The 19,055-nt window shown below is 35.9% G+C and overlaps 1 protein-coding gene across 2 annotated transcripts in view; it reads right to left on the reverse strand.

Annotated features, from left to right (window-relative positions):
- Positions 1–2,697: 2,697 nt before the first annotated feature.
- The window catches only part of LOC114360562 (uncharacterized), a 126,096-nt gene continuing 109,738 nt past the window's right edge, over positions 2,698–19,055 (reverse strand). For both annotated transcript variants that reach the window (XM_028315309.1, XM_028315301.1), the window contains exons 4-7: positions 7,639–7,717; positions 7,103–7,271; positions 4,220–4,561; positions 2,698–3,121 (exon numbers count right to left, since the gene is read on the reverse strand). In XM_028315309.1, the coding sequence (XP_028171110.1) occupies positions 2,764–3,121; positions 4,220–4,561; positions 7,103–7,271; positions 7,639–7,717 (948 nt within the window). In that variant the 3' untranslated portion in view covers positions 2,698–2,763. The remainder of the gene's footprint in view (positions 3,122–4,219; positions 4,562–7,102; positions 7,272–7,638; positions 7,718–19,055) is intronic.

The raw sequence follows: 19,055 nt of genomic DNA on the forward strand, positions 1-19,055 counted from the left end.
AATAAATAATGGTGAATCTTTTTTGAAAATTAACATACTCAAGCATTGTAAAATTTTATTCATACTCGTATGTTGGCCCGGCAATAAAATACTTAGACCTAATGAAAATCGAAATGAATTATTTACCAACATGAAAATATGTAAATTCCTGAAATAGTTTTTCACAGATGGCGTATCTTTGTAGTCACTACCTACAATATGGGTTTCGCAGGTTCTTTGCTGAATGCTAGAAGTGTGGTAGTAAGTTTTATCTACTCGCCGCTAGATGGCGCTATGAGGTGGTTTGACGACTTTTAAATTAAAAATTGTTATCTAGGTATTCATATATTTTGATTGCTTTAATAATTTTCTTGAATTGGCTGCTACACTGAACTTCAAGAGGATTTGTAAAATTTGTAAAATTGCTAAATTCCTCTTTTTTTTAAGTAGTTTTAGAGGTTTCACTTATCGATTAATAGGTACCTTATTACCCGACTACGCCAGAAGGAGGGTTATTTATTAATTTTGTTGATGCAAAGAAATTAGTCGCACATTAGTAAAATGTTTTCTCTCCTATAGTACCTACCTATGAAATTGTTTCAATTGTTATGTAGCTAAGTACCTTCCTACTCAGCTGTATGACATTTGAAGCTCTCCTGAATATTAAGTATTTCTATGTTTTCTGAAAGAGAGTAGGAAGGTCCGTGAAAAATAATAAAGATAAATGCTCAATTGATTCTTTATTCAGGTTCTTAATTTAATCGAATAATATTACTTAAAATAGTGCATAGACTATTTAGTTCTACACCAATATGAATTATTACAATTCAGCTTAACAATTTTTGCATTTACAAGTTAACAATATTAGTAAAGATTTTAATATTTTGTCAAAGGTTAAAGATTAAATCACTATAAATCTTGAAAAATATATTAATTTTACATTGAGGTATGAAATAATACTATTCTACTACAAGTAACTAGTAGACTAGTTTTTAAGATTTTTGTTTAACAGTTGAAGTGTTTAAATTATCTTTCATACAAATAATTATTTTATATTTTTACACAATCACAACATTGAAATTATTATGATGAATGAACACGAAATGACAACAAAGCGGTTTATATAATAAGTAAATGTTATTAAAAATAATTGTTTTACATACATGAACTTTAAACAGCCATTAAAATAATGTCACTATTAAGGGTACGATCATACTGGCAAACAAACATTAATTTAAAATGTGTTAATAATTAGAAGCATAGATTGAGACTTTTTGAAACGTTCTATTGGCTGAGATACACTTTGTTTGTGTGGCAGAATATAGGAATACAAATGAACATTATAGCCAGTATGAATGCACCCTAAGGAATATTCCTCGAAAGGGCTTAACCTAAATGAATTCGTCGTATAAATGCGAGGACTAAATCTTGGCAGTTTAGTAGAATCTACGATTCACCTAACATACACACTGGAACGTGGCTTACATAACTCTTATTCGAACGACAAATGCCAATCATAATGTACGACACATAATTTGATACAATAATAACTAAAATACATTTGGGTAAGAAAAAGTAAATTTTAGTAAACTGTGTAATACTACCGCTATATTAATTGAAATAAAAAATAATCTTTCAAACATTTTAGACTGCATTAGTATTTATTTCTTAACATATAAAATACTATGTAGAAATATACTTACTGACTAGTTTTTATAAATACAATCAATGTTTACTTTATCTCGACTTTTCATAAATTATCTCATTTGAATATAAATACGCACGAACAAAATGACACACATAAAATGTAACAGATTTCTTGCGTTCACGAGCTGCTCAGAACCCAAGTATACGCAAGAGAATCACGAAATGTTGACACAATGACACAACTCTGCGCAACACGACTATGGAACAACTGAAGATATTGACACTAAAGTTACAAAACATCACATAGAAACATACTGAAAGATTCTTGCTCACATACAAAGAAAACTAACCTAAACAGTTTGAACGCACACAGAAGGAATCTATAGTTGGTAACTAAGGCAGTCACTGGGCGAATAGAAACGATATTCCGTCACGTTCTGGCTACTCTAGAAGGAGAGAGAAGAAGAACATAGGATAGGGTGCAATCCACACTGGAAAGTACAACCTAGTTCAGATCTGTTGGACTATATTCAGTGTGGACCATGTCGTAGTACCTTCTAGGGAACTAATGATTCCCTAGAGGACTACAGAAGAAGGGAAAAGACCAGAAATATCAATCAAGACTCATGCTTTATTTATTAGAGACATTTTCGAATTCTGATCGGTGGTTTAACTGTTCTTAAAAATATACTGCCTCGGTACATAAACCGTAATCTTAAAGATCATGAGCCTAATACAAAATGAGAGAAGACAAAGATCCAGATGAAGTCAAGCCGCTTGAATGTTGATGAGAGGCATCAAACATGTTAGCTGAGGTCGTCAACTCGTCTGGAAGTCATAGGCTGATTTCACGCTGATCGTCGGCGCTGGCAGATCAATATGGTCCTAAAGTAAACGTTCTTGAGTGACGCTTACATAAATTTTACAAGTAATAGTAATAGTAGTAAAGCCTGGTCCGTGAGCACGTAGAATCCCGTCCAATGACCCCAAGTTACCCATCCCTATCGCTCGCGCGTAATTATGTTGCTGTGTGCGACGGGCGCCCGCAGTGAGTGTGCGAGCGGACCAGGCTTTAGTAGTAAGCATACATTTTGGCCATCAACGCCGACGGTCAGCGTATGCTTTCTAAAAGCAACCTTAAGGTCGGTAGCCTCTGAAAGCGCCGCGCGTCAATCTCGCTATCGGGACAGGTGGCGGCGGCGGCGGGAGCATATCGAACTCCTCGACAATAGTCTTAGGGTGAAGAGCACTGATGTTGTTATCGACGGTATAAGTCCTGGCGTGGGTTCTGGCCATGCGAGGTGGCTCGTCGTTGACCAACCAGTCGCCATTTTCCTTCATTCGTCTCTGCCGCTCTAGTTGCTTATCACGCAGGTGTTGAAGACGAGCCAGGTGGCTCTTGACCTGCTGCGGCGTGAGACCAGTCTTACCTGACTTGAGGAGGTTGGCGTTGTAGTTGTAAGAGGCTTCCGGGTCGCGCCGGTTCCATTGGTACCTGGAAGTTTTAATTGTGATTACAAAAGTTATCCTGGACAAATGATCCGATCCAAAACTTTTTCATCTTGTGTACCACTTTCATGCTTTTATTTTAGTATCTTCTAGTGATCTATGGCAATGTAATAAATACAAAATTTTTATTGTAATATTCTCACATTCAAAACCTGGGTGTCGTGACAACTTTGGATATCATCTGTATAATTGTATTGCTTTTAAACGATCTATGTAAAATAAAGTATCAACTAGCAACGGTATCTAATGTAATATATTCAGTTTCTTCATGTTTGTCAGAACGTCGTGACGTTGGATTAAGCGATTATTGCTGTGCTTTTGTTATGCTAATTATATGGCTTCTAACATTCCCTAAATGTTCTTAGATCGTGGTTCTTAGGCGTTCACTTTATGTTCATGTCTGAAAGCAGCTCGTAACAAACGATCTAAAAATTTATGGACAATTATTTCGATGTTATTGGGCTATAAAAGTTAGCTAATGTGTTTTGTTCGCAAGTAGATTTGTACAGAGATCGGTTCGGTTAATAACGATAATGGCCAAAGTTTTGGACTAATGTCATCAAGGAATTTAATATAATCTACGATTAATTTGGTACTTTGGAATAGAGTTGCTTTTAAGTGGACCTTAATAGTTGTAACTTCTAATAACTTCTACGAATCCCTAAAGGTCTTCCATACATGAATATGATAACGATCAAACATCATAGGTGTCTAAAGTTTATAAATTCCATTAGTAAGTAAAGCCACGAAATTATAGCCACGATAGCCGAACGGTGAAGGGGTCGGAGTGACCGACTCGAGATCCGAGGAACGCGGGTTCGAAACCCACCGCCGCTCGACTATTGTGGTGAGCCTACTCGTAACACAAGCTTATTTAGCTTAACACGAGGGGCTACCGAGACTATTAGTAATTTGGCCAATACAAATTGCTAATAATCTTTTATAAAAAAAAACAAAAGCTTTTAAAAAAGCACGGTTTATAAGTATTGAGATTACTCTTAGAAACGAATTTCATGATTCCATTGATATTTCAAGACTGATTGAGCACCGGAGGAAAATATGTGTGCATACCAAATGGACTTACCCAGGGAACGGTTTCGTGAGCCGACGGTGCGTCGGGCGCGAGCGCTTCCTCAGCTCATTCGGCCTGAGGTGGTGAGGCTTCGGGGGTCGGATCGTGTTCGGGTTCAGGCGCAGCTGGCTCGGCCGCAGGTCGTAGGACTTCGGGCTCAGCATCGGGTTGATGGTGACGTCATTGGTCTTGGGGTCGCTGACCTCGCGGCTGACGCTGGGCGCCGTGATCTCGTTGAGCTTGCCCATGCGCTGCCAGCGCCGGCGCAGGTCCTTCACTTTGGACTTGGGGACCTTGCGTAGCTTCGTCTGGCAGATGTACTGGCGCGGCTGGTAGCAGCTGGCTGGTGCCCACCTGGAAAATGCAAAGTATAAAGTCAGAAAATACTATGTACTACATTGTTAACTTTTTGGCAAAAATCTTATTTCTTGTAGCCCTATAAACCTTATCTTTGACTGATATTCGTAAAGATAAGCTAATTCAACCATGGCTCGTAGATATGGGTATACCTACAGTAGATGGTAATCTAAGAATACTACACACTCGAGGTTATCTTGGCATTATTTGAAGATAACATAGGTACTTACTAGTTCAATTAACTTTATATCACTCGCTAAATGTACGAGTGCTTCTAAGATAGAGTTTGAAATGAGTCTATCAATAGATTGGGTATGTTTTCCTGATACATATTTGGGTGTCATAAATAGGTTAACATTTATGTGTCCCCTTGCTCGATGCATCAGTAGGGTCCAGCAACGGCCATAATCCGCCGTCGGTCACGGCCACGTGTCTAACGAACCATTGTTCGCCCACCGCACAATTCGGTTTGCGAATCGTAAACTTTTATATTGGTTTTCGTGGTATCGATCGCTGTTTAGCAATAATCGTTCCGTCCAATAACTGGGGAGTCGTTAAAAGGTTGAGTGCAAGTGAAACAAATGCGCGTTTGGGATGTTTTGCTGGACACATTTTATGACAAGTCTTGACCTTGAATCAATAGAACTACATTTTTATTGCTATGTCTGACTTTGGTAACTTCTCTGGTAATTAGAATTGAACAGTGGAATTTGACTTAAATCGGTTTGCATTATTTCTGAGCCAGATAGAGTAAACTTATAAATATTTAATTAAACAAAATAAATTAATTAACTAAGCATAACATTCCAAATACGTCGTTAGTTAGATAATAAAGTTAATTCAGGATTTCCACTTGTACCACAAGCTGTGGACTAAACTAAACACACTGCAATAATTAAATTTTGTGTTCAATAATGCCAAGTTTGGGGTCTCAACGAATGCCGTTTCATTTTATGTTACAGCTTCCCTCCGAATCTCCCCAATTTCCAATTTGTCACGAACTAATAAAATTGAAATGTTATGATTTATTTCCTTTTGTGTTATTTGGCTTGACTCTTGATTTAGATAGAAATTTCTGTGAAGTAGAACGTCCGGTATTATCTTTGTTATCTTGATAGGCCTTCTACTAAACACTTCTGTAGGTACAACATGTAATCTAAGTGATATTTCGTGGTAAACTGTTTGAGTGTACTTGAACTCTTTAAACATTGGAAGTCATCTCCAATACCTTGCTAGAAAATCTGGTAGGTACGAGGGCGGCACTGAAAATTTCGGGAATCAAGGAAGTGAAACAACATTACTATTTTAAAATGTATTTATTGCTTTTTAAAGTATTCTCCGCGAAATTTGACACATTTTTCCATACACGAAACCAATCATTGAAGCAACCATTGCATTCGGAAGTTTGGGTCTCCAAAATGGCCGTTTTGTAGGCTTCCACAGCTTCTTCAGGTGATGAAAATCTCTGACCACGCAATTTATTCTTTATTTTAGGGAAAGTATAGAAATCATTAGGGCTTAGGTCTGTTGTATACAGCATTTGAGGATCCTGCATGTAATCTGCCGAGAGTTCTGACGCACCAAGTAACGCGAGCCGCTTTTTGCTCTTCACAGAGCGAATGCGGTATCCATCGGGAAAACAACTTTTTTACACTTAATTGTTCATGCAAGATTATTTGTATTTGACTCATGCCAATGTCTAAAGTTGCCTGAATTTCGCGGTATATCACATGTCGATCTTCTTCAATCAGCTTACGCACAGCATCAACGTTTTCTTAGGTGACTGCAGTTTTTGGACGACCTTGACGGGGATCATCACTGAGCTTGACACGTCCACATTGAAATTCAGGAAACCAGCGATAAATTGTGGTTTTGGATGGGGCTTCATTACCAAATGCAGAAATCATCCGGTCAACTCACTGTTTTTGTGTTAAACCACTTCAAAAGTCATAATAAATCATCGCTCTTGAATTTTCTCGAGTCAATTCCATTTTCTCAACGACTAAACAAGTTTGACAAGACCTTGTGATACGACCGAGATTCTTTTTTTAAATAAATAAATGGTATCTGATTTTTAAAACCCTGGAGTTTGCAATTAAATAGATTTTAATATGACTGGAACAGTGGAAATATTCCATTCCCGATACTTTTAGTGCAGCCCTCGTACTGCATTGCTTCCACATGTATTAAGCGGTTTAAGTGCACTGACTAGCTTTAACCCTTTCACCAGTTTAGAGAAAAATATTTTTCAATGGTTTTGAACCTTACGATTGAATCACTAAAAGTTCAAAATGATGATCCAACTGACCTACCACTCCGTCTCCTAGTTGTCTTGGAGGCGCTGGTGTGCCCGGAGATGGCTTACGTAGCCGATCTTCGGGGCAAACCCTCTTGCACATTGACGGTATCTGAGCACGCCGCCAACATAATTATAGTGAATGGCGACAGATGGACGGGCCTTCAAGTTTAAAAAAGTTCATAATATGGTGGCTACAATTCAACTGCTACGAGGAAAAGATGATAATTTGTTGCACTTGCCTGTACTTGAGCTCGGGCATCATGGCGATGCAGTGCCACTGCAGCTGCTCGGGCGACATCTTCTTCATCTTGCTGAAGGACTGGTAGTGCATGCGGCGCAGTTCGCCGCCCCACTTCCACGCGCGCGCGTTGTAGTCGTAGATGCCGCCGATCCAGCGGCTGGCTTTCTCTGGAATTGATGAAAAATAAATAGAGAGATAGATAGAACAAACTTTATTGTATACCACACAAGACAAGAAAAGAAATAAGTATACAAAAGATACGGCACAATTTAAGCGGTCTTATCGCAATAAGGCGATAGACAACCTAGAGGACAGTGGTTTAGAATAGGTAAAAGGGAAGGAAAGATGTCCAGTATGAATTTATAGTCTCAGTTTACTTAACATAAACCAATAAATTTAATAACATGCATGCATTATGTCATTTGTATACTCGCACTGGATATTTTTACTGGGTTTGCCTTATCTACATCAAGCGTGTTCTAGTATGCTGACTAGAAATGTGGAATAGAGTTGGATTTAAGTCATTTCACTGACCTACGGTGGGTTTATTGAGGTAGTTCCTCAAGTTCCGGTCCTCCCATCGCGCTGGTACTGAAAGGTTGCTGTCGCGGTCCTGCAACAATTAAATTATACAATTCACTTTCACATAAAAATAGTATCATTGAGACTAAATGAAACGCACAGGAAATAAAATTGTATTTATTTTCTTTACTCGCGGAAATTCTGACGAATTCTTCAATAAATCAGTCGCGAAAGCATGACTAAGATGAAATCAAACGGATTTTCACCGAGTAATTGGTGGCGATTCATCACGATGACATTATGAGCGACGGCGGCTCTGGCTACTTTAGAGCTGCCATAATTTAGTCCGCGACAAACATTGTGAAGTGAAGACCTTGAGCTGCTAAACTGTTACATGGGATGATCGATGTGACAGGGCTTTGACCTATATTTGTACAATCACAATATTGTTTCTAAGCATAATATGAATGGTAGAGTATTATTAGTCTCGTTTTGAATTACGCTTCGTTTGATCTTAAACATTTTGAAAACGAATATTACTTAATTATTATTGTCTACTATTAAAGAAAGTAACACATGTGTAGTAATGTTTATTAAGAAATTATGTTACATGAATTTGAATATGCTCATATTCACACATTTGATGAATCGATGATGCTGATTTAATGTACGCGGTGAAGTCATCATAACACTGTTCAATTGCCAATTGTCCCACTTCTGGGCATGTGTTTATTTGCCATTTCTAAAGAACCGCTTCTTTGTCAACTTAGCGACACTCAATAGTAATTCTTAGAACTGCTAAAGAATTCATTGCAGCAATGTCAACCTCGCTCTACATATTTAATGGAAGATTGTATATTTTCTAAAATTTGTATGGGTACTTGAACTTTTTCAATGTAGGTTCAATATAATAATAAATCGGATATAAAGTTTATCATCAACTTTTACGAGTATTACCTACTTACTACATTTTAAGTAAATACTCGTAAACGCGTGTACAATCTTGGAGAACTGCATTTTAAAGATACCTACATTATTATTACTATGTATTAATATTTATTCAAATATTAGGTAATGGATTGGCATGTTGAATGCCAAGGTGTGAAATGGCATAATTTATGCAAATGACGACTGTTGGTATCAGTAAATAATTTGTTTGAATAATGAATAATTAACCTTTTCGCTCATCATTTCGTTTACTCACCGACCCAACGTTAGTGTTAGTACAATGTTTGGATTACGCACTACTTCAGTTTACTGTTTGCTGTGTGACTTAGAACTGGAGAATCTGTGCCAGTCTCCTATTGTTGACTTGTCGCGACGTTACTCAGTCAATGTGCATAGTTAAAATTATGAATTAGAATAACACAATATAACTAGTTAAGCCTGAAAATTAATAAACATTTATCAAACGATCTAAAAGAAGCATAACATTGAAAGTAATATGTGTTCAAAGTAAACATTTTAAATACTAGACATTTCAATTGGTAGATCATTCCTTGAACAGCGTAATAACATCTGTGAATTCATTCCGTCGAGTTGGAAAATTCAAAGAAACCGTATAGGATCCATCAATCTCGGTTCTATTAGTGGGCATTTTACAATCAATATAATATTTTATCCGGGCAGAAACGGGCCGTGTCATAAGAGGGCATTTCTACGGGGACGACCGATCGACCTACTGGGGCGAAAAAAGTACCTTTAAAATTGAAGTACGGACTTGAAAAAAATCACACGTATTTATAGGACTCTTGACTTGATGGAGAGCATATTTAGAAGACCGCCAGGTTTTACATCTCGCCTTGAAAAAATCCGAAAGTTCAAAAACGGGCGAAATTTGGCCTAAAATGGAGTGTCCGGTTTCCAGAATTTACTCGTTTTTGCTTCATAACTTTTGAAATAAAAACTTCCCCATTATGAAACCGCGATTAGGGTATGCAAAACCGAAAGTTTATCAAAAACCGATTTTTTTTTCGGTTTTCAAGAAAAAAAACCGGTTTTCGGTTTTTAATCGGTTATTATCGTTCTATTTTTTTTTTCAATCAACTAGTAGTTACATACAGCGATTTGTTACGTCCTGTCCGTTTTGTGTTAGATTACATTATTTAAGAGAGGGTTATAACAGTTTTGATAAATTTAGCTTATTCATTAGGCATTATAGGCACATAATGCATAATGTATAAGCTAAATTTAACTCAAGGGATGGTAGTTTATCTCCATTGTACGTAATAATTGTCAACGAATACGTTTTAAAATTCATTACTCTGTCGGTTTAGTATTTTGTTAATTACCACCATGTACGTAATGTAAAAGACCTACATCAAAAACGTACTTGCTTACAATTACTATTGATATAAGCAATATCTTAATTTAAAAAGCATAATAAAATGTAAAAAGCTTTAATTTTGTGAACGTTAGGTGATTACGATTGATATTTAAAGCTATATCTTAAAAATAAAAAGCTTGTAATTAAAAAGTAGAATAAAATGTAAAAAGCTTTAATAAAAACGTTAGGTGATTACGATTGATATTTTAAGCAATCTTAAATTAAAAAGTAGAATAAAATGTAAAAAGCTTTATTTGTGAACGTTAGGTGGTATTTTTGTCAAATTTCAATACACTAAGTATTACAGTAATATGCTTCTGCAGATATCGCAAATAAATGAGATTCAATGTTCAAAACAATTCAGAAATAAAAACTGTTCAATTCACTCACACATAGGTTAATTATTCACTGCAATAATCACCAACCACCGGGGATTCCCCGTTTAAAAATAAACGACGGAGTAACCAAGTGACAATGTTGCCAAGTTATAAATTGTAAAATAACCAAATATTCGTCAAATATCAAAATACCCAGGTTATATTATAATAAAATGATATTGCTTATTTATGGAATTTGTTACATGTATACAGATAGAAAAACCGATTTAAATCCGGGTTTCGATTTTTAAAACCGGTTTTAGAATTTGTCGAAAAAGGGCGGTTTTTCCGATTTTTCGGTTTCCGATTAACCGGTTTTGCATTCCCTAAAATTTCTTAAGAAAGCTTAAGAATAACGAATAAAATAAAAATAAATGTTGAGCTCCATACAAAAAAAAAGTAATTATTGTCAATAACTTATTAAATAATAACTTTATCAAAAAAAGTTACATAACATAAAATATTTCTTTTTGGCAAAGGAACACATTGGCGTAGTTATATTTACAAAATTTGGCAGTTATTTAATTTTTTTATTTTTTTTATTTTAAAGTCCAAAATGACAATGTTCCGAAGATTTCCGAAATGCGACACTTGGTGATAACATAGCTTATATGTTGCATTACATAATACAAAAGTTAATTTCTTAAGAAAGCTTGAGAATAACGAATAAAATAAAAATAAATGTTGAGCTCCATACAAAAAAAAAGGAAATTGTCAATAACTTATTAAATAATAACTTTATCAAGAAAGGTTACATAACATAAAATATTCCTTTTTGGTAAAGGAACACATTGGCATATTTATTTTTTCAAAATTCGGCACTTGATTTTTGAGCGACGCTAAGTCTATGAAGCTCTAATATCAGCCCACCGTGCGGCGGGGAGCCGGCATCTAGACAGTTGCTGCTATTATTACCGAATTAGTTCTTCAACAGCTTAATTAGTAATCTGTTTAAAATCTTTTTTGAGTTGTGAACATATTAAAATACTTAAATGTTGAAGATGGTCTCTTAATATTAAAACTCCCTGGAAAGTTTAAAATTAAATTTTGACTAAAGGTTTTCTTTGAATTTCTTGTTTTCTGGAATTTAGAATGATGCTAAACAGTCTTCATGATTTTATTAAACCCTGCATAATTGGCTGTCCACAAGTAAGATTAAATCCATAAACTCGTTATTTTGCATGTATAAACGGATACATAAATGGCAAAGGTGTAACTTTTCAATTAGCACGTTTAATTCTAGGTTAACTCCAGCCGCCCGCGACGATTTGCCTCGACTCTAAACCACTCAGACACTAGTAATTATATTCCTTGAGGCTATGCAATTAATTAAGAGTTCAGTATGCATGAAATTAAATGTTTACTATGCTAGATACACTCCTACAAGCAGAAGTGACAGGGACAGTTGTGAAATGTTTAATTTATTTACAAATAAAGTAAAAGGGATTCATACTTCACTGTCAGACCGATTTTAGCTTTAGTGCGATCAATCTTCTTGAGATAGGTACAGAAGCCAAAGGCTTTATACCTATACTTGCCTACTAATTCGTTCATTTCAAAAGTTTACATTTACAAGTCTCATTTTAATCAAAACGTTTGTGTCTGGCTGATGTCTAATCTCACTTCCTAATCATGATAAGTCTCGGTATTTCTGCACAGCCTCGTCTGTTCCGGTTTAACCGGCCGGAGAGAGTTATGCACCCATCGTAGAGTCTAACAGCAAAAGTATTCTCACCCTTATTTATATGGCAATAAAGAAAAACAATTAGGATTCTTGGTGCTGCCTATCCGAAGAGTACAAGCCTAGATGATTGGAACCACCTGTGCGCTTGCTGGTTAGAAATGGGTTGTTCAATACACGCTTTGCAGGAATGCAACACAGAAAGTATGTTGATGAATGAAACCGTTTCAATGGGAGGTTGTTACAGAATACTGGGTATCAGCAATTTTATTAGTCTTTGATTAAGATTTGATGATTTGAAAACTGATTTCTAAAGTTTTTAGACAGATGACGAAATGTATGGAGAGATTTAAAAGCTCTACCGTTGTGGTACATTTTGGTAAGCAGATCATTTAACGCACCATTGTTCGTAAATAAATATTTTTATGAAGTCGAAAATATTTTTCGCGTAATTTATAACGGTACATACAACAATATTATTTCAATTTTATTACTAGTTTATTTTACGGTGGTGATAAAAGAGTAATAAATTGATGTTGATAGTGAGATCCACAAGTGGGCGATAAAATGCTTTTTTGCACATAAACTGAAATCCTATGTTTTGCAATATTTTATTTTTCAGTATATTCGTAGTCAAGAGTGTGAAAAAAATATATTCTATCTCTACCCAAGTAAAACCTCAAAGAGTTTAAAGATGCTGCAGTATTTCATCAATTAATCGACTATGAACTGGTTCAATAAATTATGTTCCACGTAAAGAGAAAATTATAGGTGTAAAAAAGCTCTAGCTAAGAGTAACTCTCACGGGACTCTTATATTGGCACCTGTTTAGAATTTTCAAGTGGTGTTAGTTTCCCCGGTAGTGTTACAGATCAGTTATAACAGATAGTCGTATTAGGCGTGTTCAGTGTATGCACGCTGCATCGCTGCGACCGTCAGACGACGGTAAATGGGTCACGTTCCTTGCAATTACTTTCCGTGGACGTGGCTTGTTTTAAAATGAAATTAAATCATGGTAAACATCATATTTTTCTTTGTAAGCAGTTGTGACATAAGGTTTTTTAGTATTGTAATGCATTTTTTACAATGTTATGTTGTTGTATTCATATAAGGACATGAACAGTTATTTTAATAAAACAAGCGTCTCTATTTCTTCAAAACTTTTTTGCAACGCCCAATATTTCATTAGGAGTATCTAAACTTTCTTTAAACCATGATTCCTTTTTATATGGATCATAATTAACAACAAAACAAATAAATAAAGTTATAAGATTTATTACAGTCTATTTCAAGCAATAATCAATGTAAAGTGCTTAGTGAATTGTGTTTCCCATTGTAATTAGCAAAAAGCTCCTCGGTCATAAATCAAGTTGCCGTTCAGAGCCACGAGATGGCGCGTGATTATTCAATTACAGCGGGAACAAGTTTATCACTTGGATCAAAGGAGAAAAACGATTAAAATTGAAGCAGCTACCAGGATTGCTTGCCTTATATTGACTTTACTCCGTCTTGTTTGGAGACAACTTGCCGATAAAGAAAGTGATTAGTTGTGATTTGTCTCAGAATAATTTTGTAATAAGTTAATTTTGCTTGGTTTTGTGTAATTTTATTGATGTTTCATAACAAAATATATGCCAAAATATATTATTCTAAATTGTCCTCTTGAAAAATTGTGAATACATAAACAAGAGAACATTGGAACTTCAACTGTGAGTGAAGACTTGGCGTTAACGTCAGTAAGGGATTATCTCGAAAACATAAATATTATTGCGCAAACTTGAATTTACAATGTCGTTCTATTTTTATTCAGGTCCCATTTATTTTTACAGACCTTTGGTTTTTCTCACAATTAGGTATTTAGTTCTAATATGATCTCTGGTAGTTTTTTCATTAAGTCAAATCGAGTTTAATAAAACTTTTAGAGAATCAAACATTGAGTTTACGTAAGCAAGTCATCACAAATGATCATCATTCTCTAACATGAGTGCTAAAGCAAATGCAAAGCAAAGCATGCAAAAGCATTCCGAAAACTAACAAATGCTTGGTAAAGCCAGCAACTGGATGCAATAAATCTCCATCAAACGCAGTGCAGACACACAGATAGACGACGAACGACGGGCGACTGTCAGGGCCGGTGAAAAGAGGCCTAGCTGTCAATGGTACACGTAGTTTGTGACTCTATTTATGGCAAATGCATGAGAAAAGTGTCGATCTTAAGTTTAACAATGAGGATCATTTCGATTTTTAGCTGTGAATGCAGATTTATAGGGCTAAGAAATCCTTAATACACAGTCCAAAAATTTTTGTTCTACGACAAAAATTGACGAAGTTATGGCCAAATTACTAAAAAAGTTCACTGACCGCCCGGCGTGGGGACGATGACGTCATTATATCCGATCCGAACGCTGCCGGCGTACTGCGTGGATAGAAAATATTTTTTTCTAGCCAAACTATCAGTTTTAGCGAAAAACTTGTAATGACATTTATTCATCAGAATAAAGTAAGCTATCGATAGGTAATTTTTAAAAATGGAAATTGTGAAAAATAACGCAAAAAATCCATACGCTCATACGATTCAATGGCACGCAGAGACGCGATTGGGGTCTCCGCGGTGGTATATTTGGCGATTTATTCAAATAAAGTGTACATAAGTGTTGTTAGAGTCATATCTTCTTCCAAGTAAAATATAAAAATGTATAAGTATTAATTTATTTACTTCTAACAATAAGGTATAACTTCTAACAATAAGACATTGCTATGAAAATCATTTCGATGTACACTTAATAATACCTACCTGTTATTTAGTTTTTCTGAGTTAAACCTACGCACCTACCTATCTATTCGCCGTTCCCATGGGCGGGCCAGCTGCTGCAGGAAAGGACAGCCGCTCCGTGCTGGAAATCTATTTAATCTTAGCCTAGAAGCTGGGTATGACTACCCCGCCCCTCTCCTCTCCCCAGGTCATAAGCTGGGCATGACTTCCCCCTCGGCCAGAAACTGGGTATGACTTGCCTCTCCCCCCTCCCACCAAGTTCTTCGTGGGTTAATTGACACCATTATGTAACCAATAATAATTTTAAAAATTCGTCGTCCTTCTACTTATTATATTGTGTAGAAAGTAGAGCAGTTTCTATTTTTTTTTAAATACTGTAAAATTTAGGTAAGGTGTCAATCAATCACAAATTAATTTCAAAACAATAACTGGCTTTCAGCAAAAAGTGTAGTAGAAAATCAATCAATAAGCTGGGTATGACTTATCCCCCCCCCCTAGGCCAGAAACCGGGTATTATTAGCATCATATTATGTATTATTATGTTCAATACACACAATCATTAAGTTATACTCACCCCAACCGCGTCTCCGCATTGCATCGAATCCTATGAAAATGTGGTTTTTGGACATAGCGATACTTATTTTTCACAATTTTTATTTTTAAAAATTACTGGTCGATAGGTTACATTATTTTGATGAATAAATGTTATTAAAAGTTTTTTTCTAAAACTGATAGTTTAGCTGGAAAAAAAAAATTTCCATCCCAATAGTACGCCGGCTGCGCTCGATTCGGATATAATGACGTCATGCGGCCCTGCGTACGTTGACTTTTAGCGGCAAAAACGGCCTATGTTTATTACTTAATATCTTCGTAAGTAATGGTCCGATTTGGATAATTCAAAAAGATATATCTTTCTTATGTCTTAAAGATTAACGTAGATACTAGTTTTATTGAATTTTCTACAACAGTACTGATCCTCATTGTGTATTACCAGAGCTTTTCGTTGTAATAAAACTTGCCGACTTTGCTCTACCTACATTTTTGTTCAACCCAGAAACTAATTCAGCGGTCGAGTGTAAAAAGGATGGTTTAGACACAGAGAAAATAAAATGTATGTACGAGTATGTAAACATTCTACCTATAAAATTATTTTCAATTAATATTGTAACTTGTACAATCAACAGGCCTGGTGGTAATTACAATAAATAACGTCTAGTTTCCTATCAATCTCGCTGTAGGTGCGGCTGTTCGACCGTAAATAAACATTTTAAGAAGATGGATGAGGGAAATTGTTTTAGAAAACTCAGTCAAGGCTGACGGAGCGTGCTGTCGAATCTGAGTATGTAGTAAGGTAGACTGGGTACGGTTGTAACAGGGTACAGTTGTAACAACTCGAATGTTATCGGTAGGTGAGAGGTGCAAAGGGAAGACAAGTTAGGCTCTATGAACTTGTCGCCCGTATACCCTTCCCTTTGTACCTCTCACCTACCGAGCAACAGTCAAGTACAAATATACCCTGTTACAACTGTACTCAATCTCCCCTAATTAAAAAAGTGATTCAGTCACATGTTGCTATTAGTTTAGGCGATAGATCAACAAGTTCAGCGTCTCCGAGGCCGCTTGGCCGGCCTCCAAGAGTCCACTTTCTTCTTTCACTGTTCTGCTAAACCTCAAATTAGTTGGCGGATATTCGCCGCGAATGCTGAGGTCACGTAGGAATAGGAACCATCTGTTCGCGATGTTTTGATTACCTACTCTAGGAAATACGCCGCAGAAACGATACTTCAATGTTGAGGTTAAATGTCCTTTCTAGATTTCGGTTTAAGGGGATATTTTTAATTCTCAGAAACCTTTTAAACCAAATATACTCATACATACAATTCGATTTTCATCGAAGTTTTTGAGGTAGATGTTGGTTCCCATACTCGTACTACGTGAAATTATTGTCTTTTTGATATTAAAAAAAAAAAAAAAAATTCAAAATTCAAAATTATTTATTTGCATAAAACATGGTACATTTCAGTTATTATCTTGTTACGAGAACAACATGTTTCATCGACATAGCGATATGCAAACATTTAGTCGTCATGCAGTATTATTATTAAATTGTTAATAGTCATTATTAATATTACATGATCTACCTCCAATTTATTTCTATTTCTATCAATTTATCACAATCTTTCTCCCCGGGGTTGTTTCAGTTTCTTTACTTCATTTCGTTTGAAGGATTTTCATGATTTTATATTTATCCAGCAAAGATAGTCATAGTTGACCTATCCCAAACGGTATCTTGCTTTCAACATTATCCTTAAAAATAAATCACTTTAGATTTTCTTTGATCCAGAACGAGTGCAAAGTTTGTTTAATACACACACAAAAATAAAACAATAACTGAAAAATACTCATAGCAGTCATAAGATGAAAAATAGTAATGATTTCATCAGCTGTGGCAATTCGACGTGGGAACTAGAGTTATGTTATTATAAATTCCTGGGCACCACTCTTGCCAACTGGGTTACGCTGCGTACGCGCACACCGCTGTACATTTCTTTGCGGGTTGTTGCTACAACAATAAATATGCGTGTAATGTGCAAACAGTTGAAATAACGAGCACGCACTGTAGCTAAAAGTATGATGTTTGTTTATGCAAATTACATGAATTTTAAGAAAATATACAAGCCTAAAAGATTTAAACACATAGGTAATGTATTCAGCAAACTCAACTCAAATACAACGCGAAGTTTTTGGTAGAACCTCGCTGAACGCCCCGAGTTCTGCCATAAGATCGAATGGGAAAAGTTATCACATGTACGTAGATAAAAGTACGAGTAATACACGTATTTTATGAGATTTTAAGTCATAGGAAATTGAGTTTCTTGACGTCAGAACTTTATTATGATAGCAGTAGGCGTATTTTAGTTTTCAGGTGTATTTTAGTTAATGTTAAGAGGTTGTCGAGCTGTTAATAAATGTTTAGCTGCTGCTGCACTATGTAATTAGTGCCTTATTTGTAGGAGCTTTTGCGTTATCCTATAAATGTTACGTGTCCAAGATTTTTTACAGAACGCATGAAACATTTTCTTTTTACAATAGTAAAATTATTATTTGGCAGCGCAGGACCGTGCATTGTGGAAAACCTTTTGTCCAGCAGTGGACGTCATTTGACTGAAACGAACGAAGGAACGAACGAAAATTATTACTTCTTTAAAGTAGAAAGAGAATATTCGCTGCTAACGAGTTTTCTCGTGAGAACTACTCCCTTTGACTCTATTAAGGAAGCCCACTGACCTGCAGGTTCACTTGCAGTTTCACAGCCTGCCTCTGGGCTTAACGACTTAAGTTACAGACATGCTAATATCATCTTCATTGGTTCACTTGCATTATTCTGTTCTCAACCTTCCCATTAAAATATAGGGTCTATTTTTATTCCAGTATTATTCCCAGACCTGATAATAATTCTAGGAACATGGACAGGCAGATGAACTGATAAAAGGAAATGTCTAATTTAAGTTAATGGGTGTTTTAAGTTTATGGCTTTCACATTAATCATTTAAGATAAGTGCAATAACTTACAATAAATTTCTTATTAACTTACAAGATCAGAAAGATTATTCTGCAGATTCCTTAGTAAAGATCATTTACATACACTCGAGGAAGTTTCAATCAGGCGTCTTCGCTTCAGTATCACTTACAAAGTAACAGCGCGCAGAAATGCTACCCACAGACAGAAAACATTTGGTTCCTGTCGACAATACAAATGCTGCAAAGAATACAAATACTAATACGAAGGCCAGTCTAATTTCGCACTAATGTTTCAGCAACGGTGCACTATCGCGTCTGCTTTCTGAGAATGATTGCAGTGGCCATTAATACGATATGGTTGCTAAGACAGAACTGAACGCGAACGGTTGTTGATTATGAAAATAAAGCTCTTGTATTGAGAACTCTGCAGTCCGCTAGCAACCGGTCAACATGGAAGTCATTGGGGGAGGTCATAATAATATGTTCAGCAGTGGACGTCCTATGGCTGAAATGATGATGATGATGATGATTGAGAGCTTATGATGATTTGGATACCGCCAGATGCTAGAAAGTTTATAGATTTGTGTACAACATCAACAGTTGACAAAAGGCATATCAACTCGCTAGATAAAACGATCACGCAATGAAAAACAACCTATATTGTATAATTATGCAAACGTTGGTCAATTCAACCTTCGTTAAGAACTCAAAGCGCGCGCGGTCCAGTTGTAATTCGACGCGCCCTGCACA

Source organism: Ostrinia furnacalis, unplaced genomic scaffold, assembly GCF_004193835.3.
Source record: "Ostrinia furnacalis isolate ACB-3 unplaced genomic scaffold, ASM419383v2 OfSCF0322, whole genome shotgun sequence".
Lineage (NCBI taxonomy): Eukaryota > Metazoa > Arthropoda > Insecta > Lepidoptera > Crambidae > Ostrinia > Ostrinia furnacalis.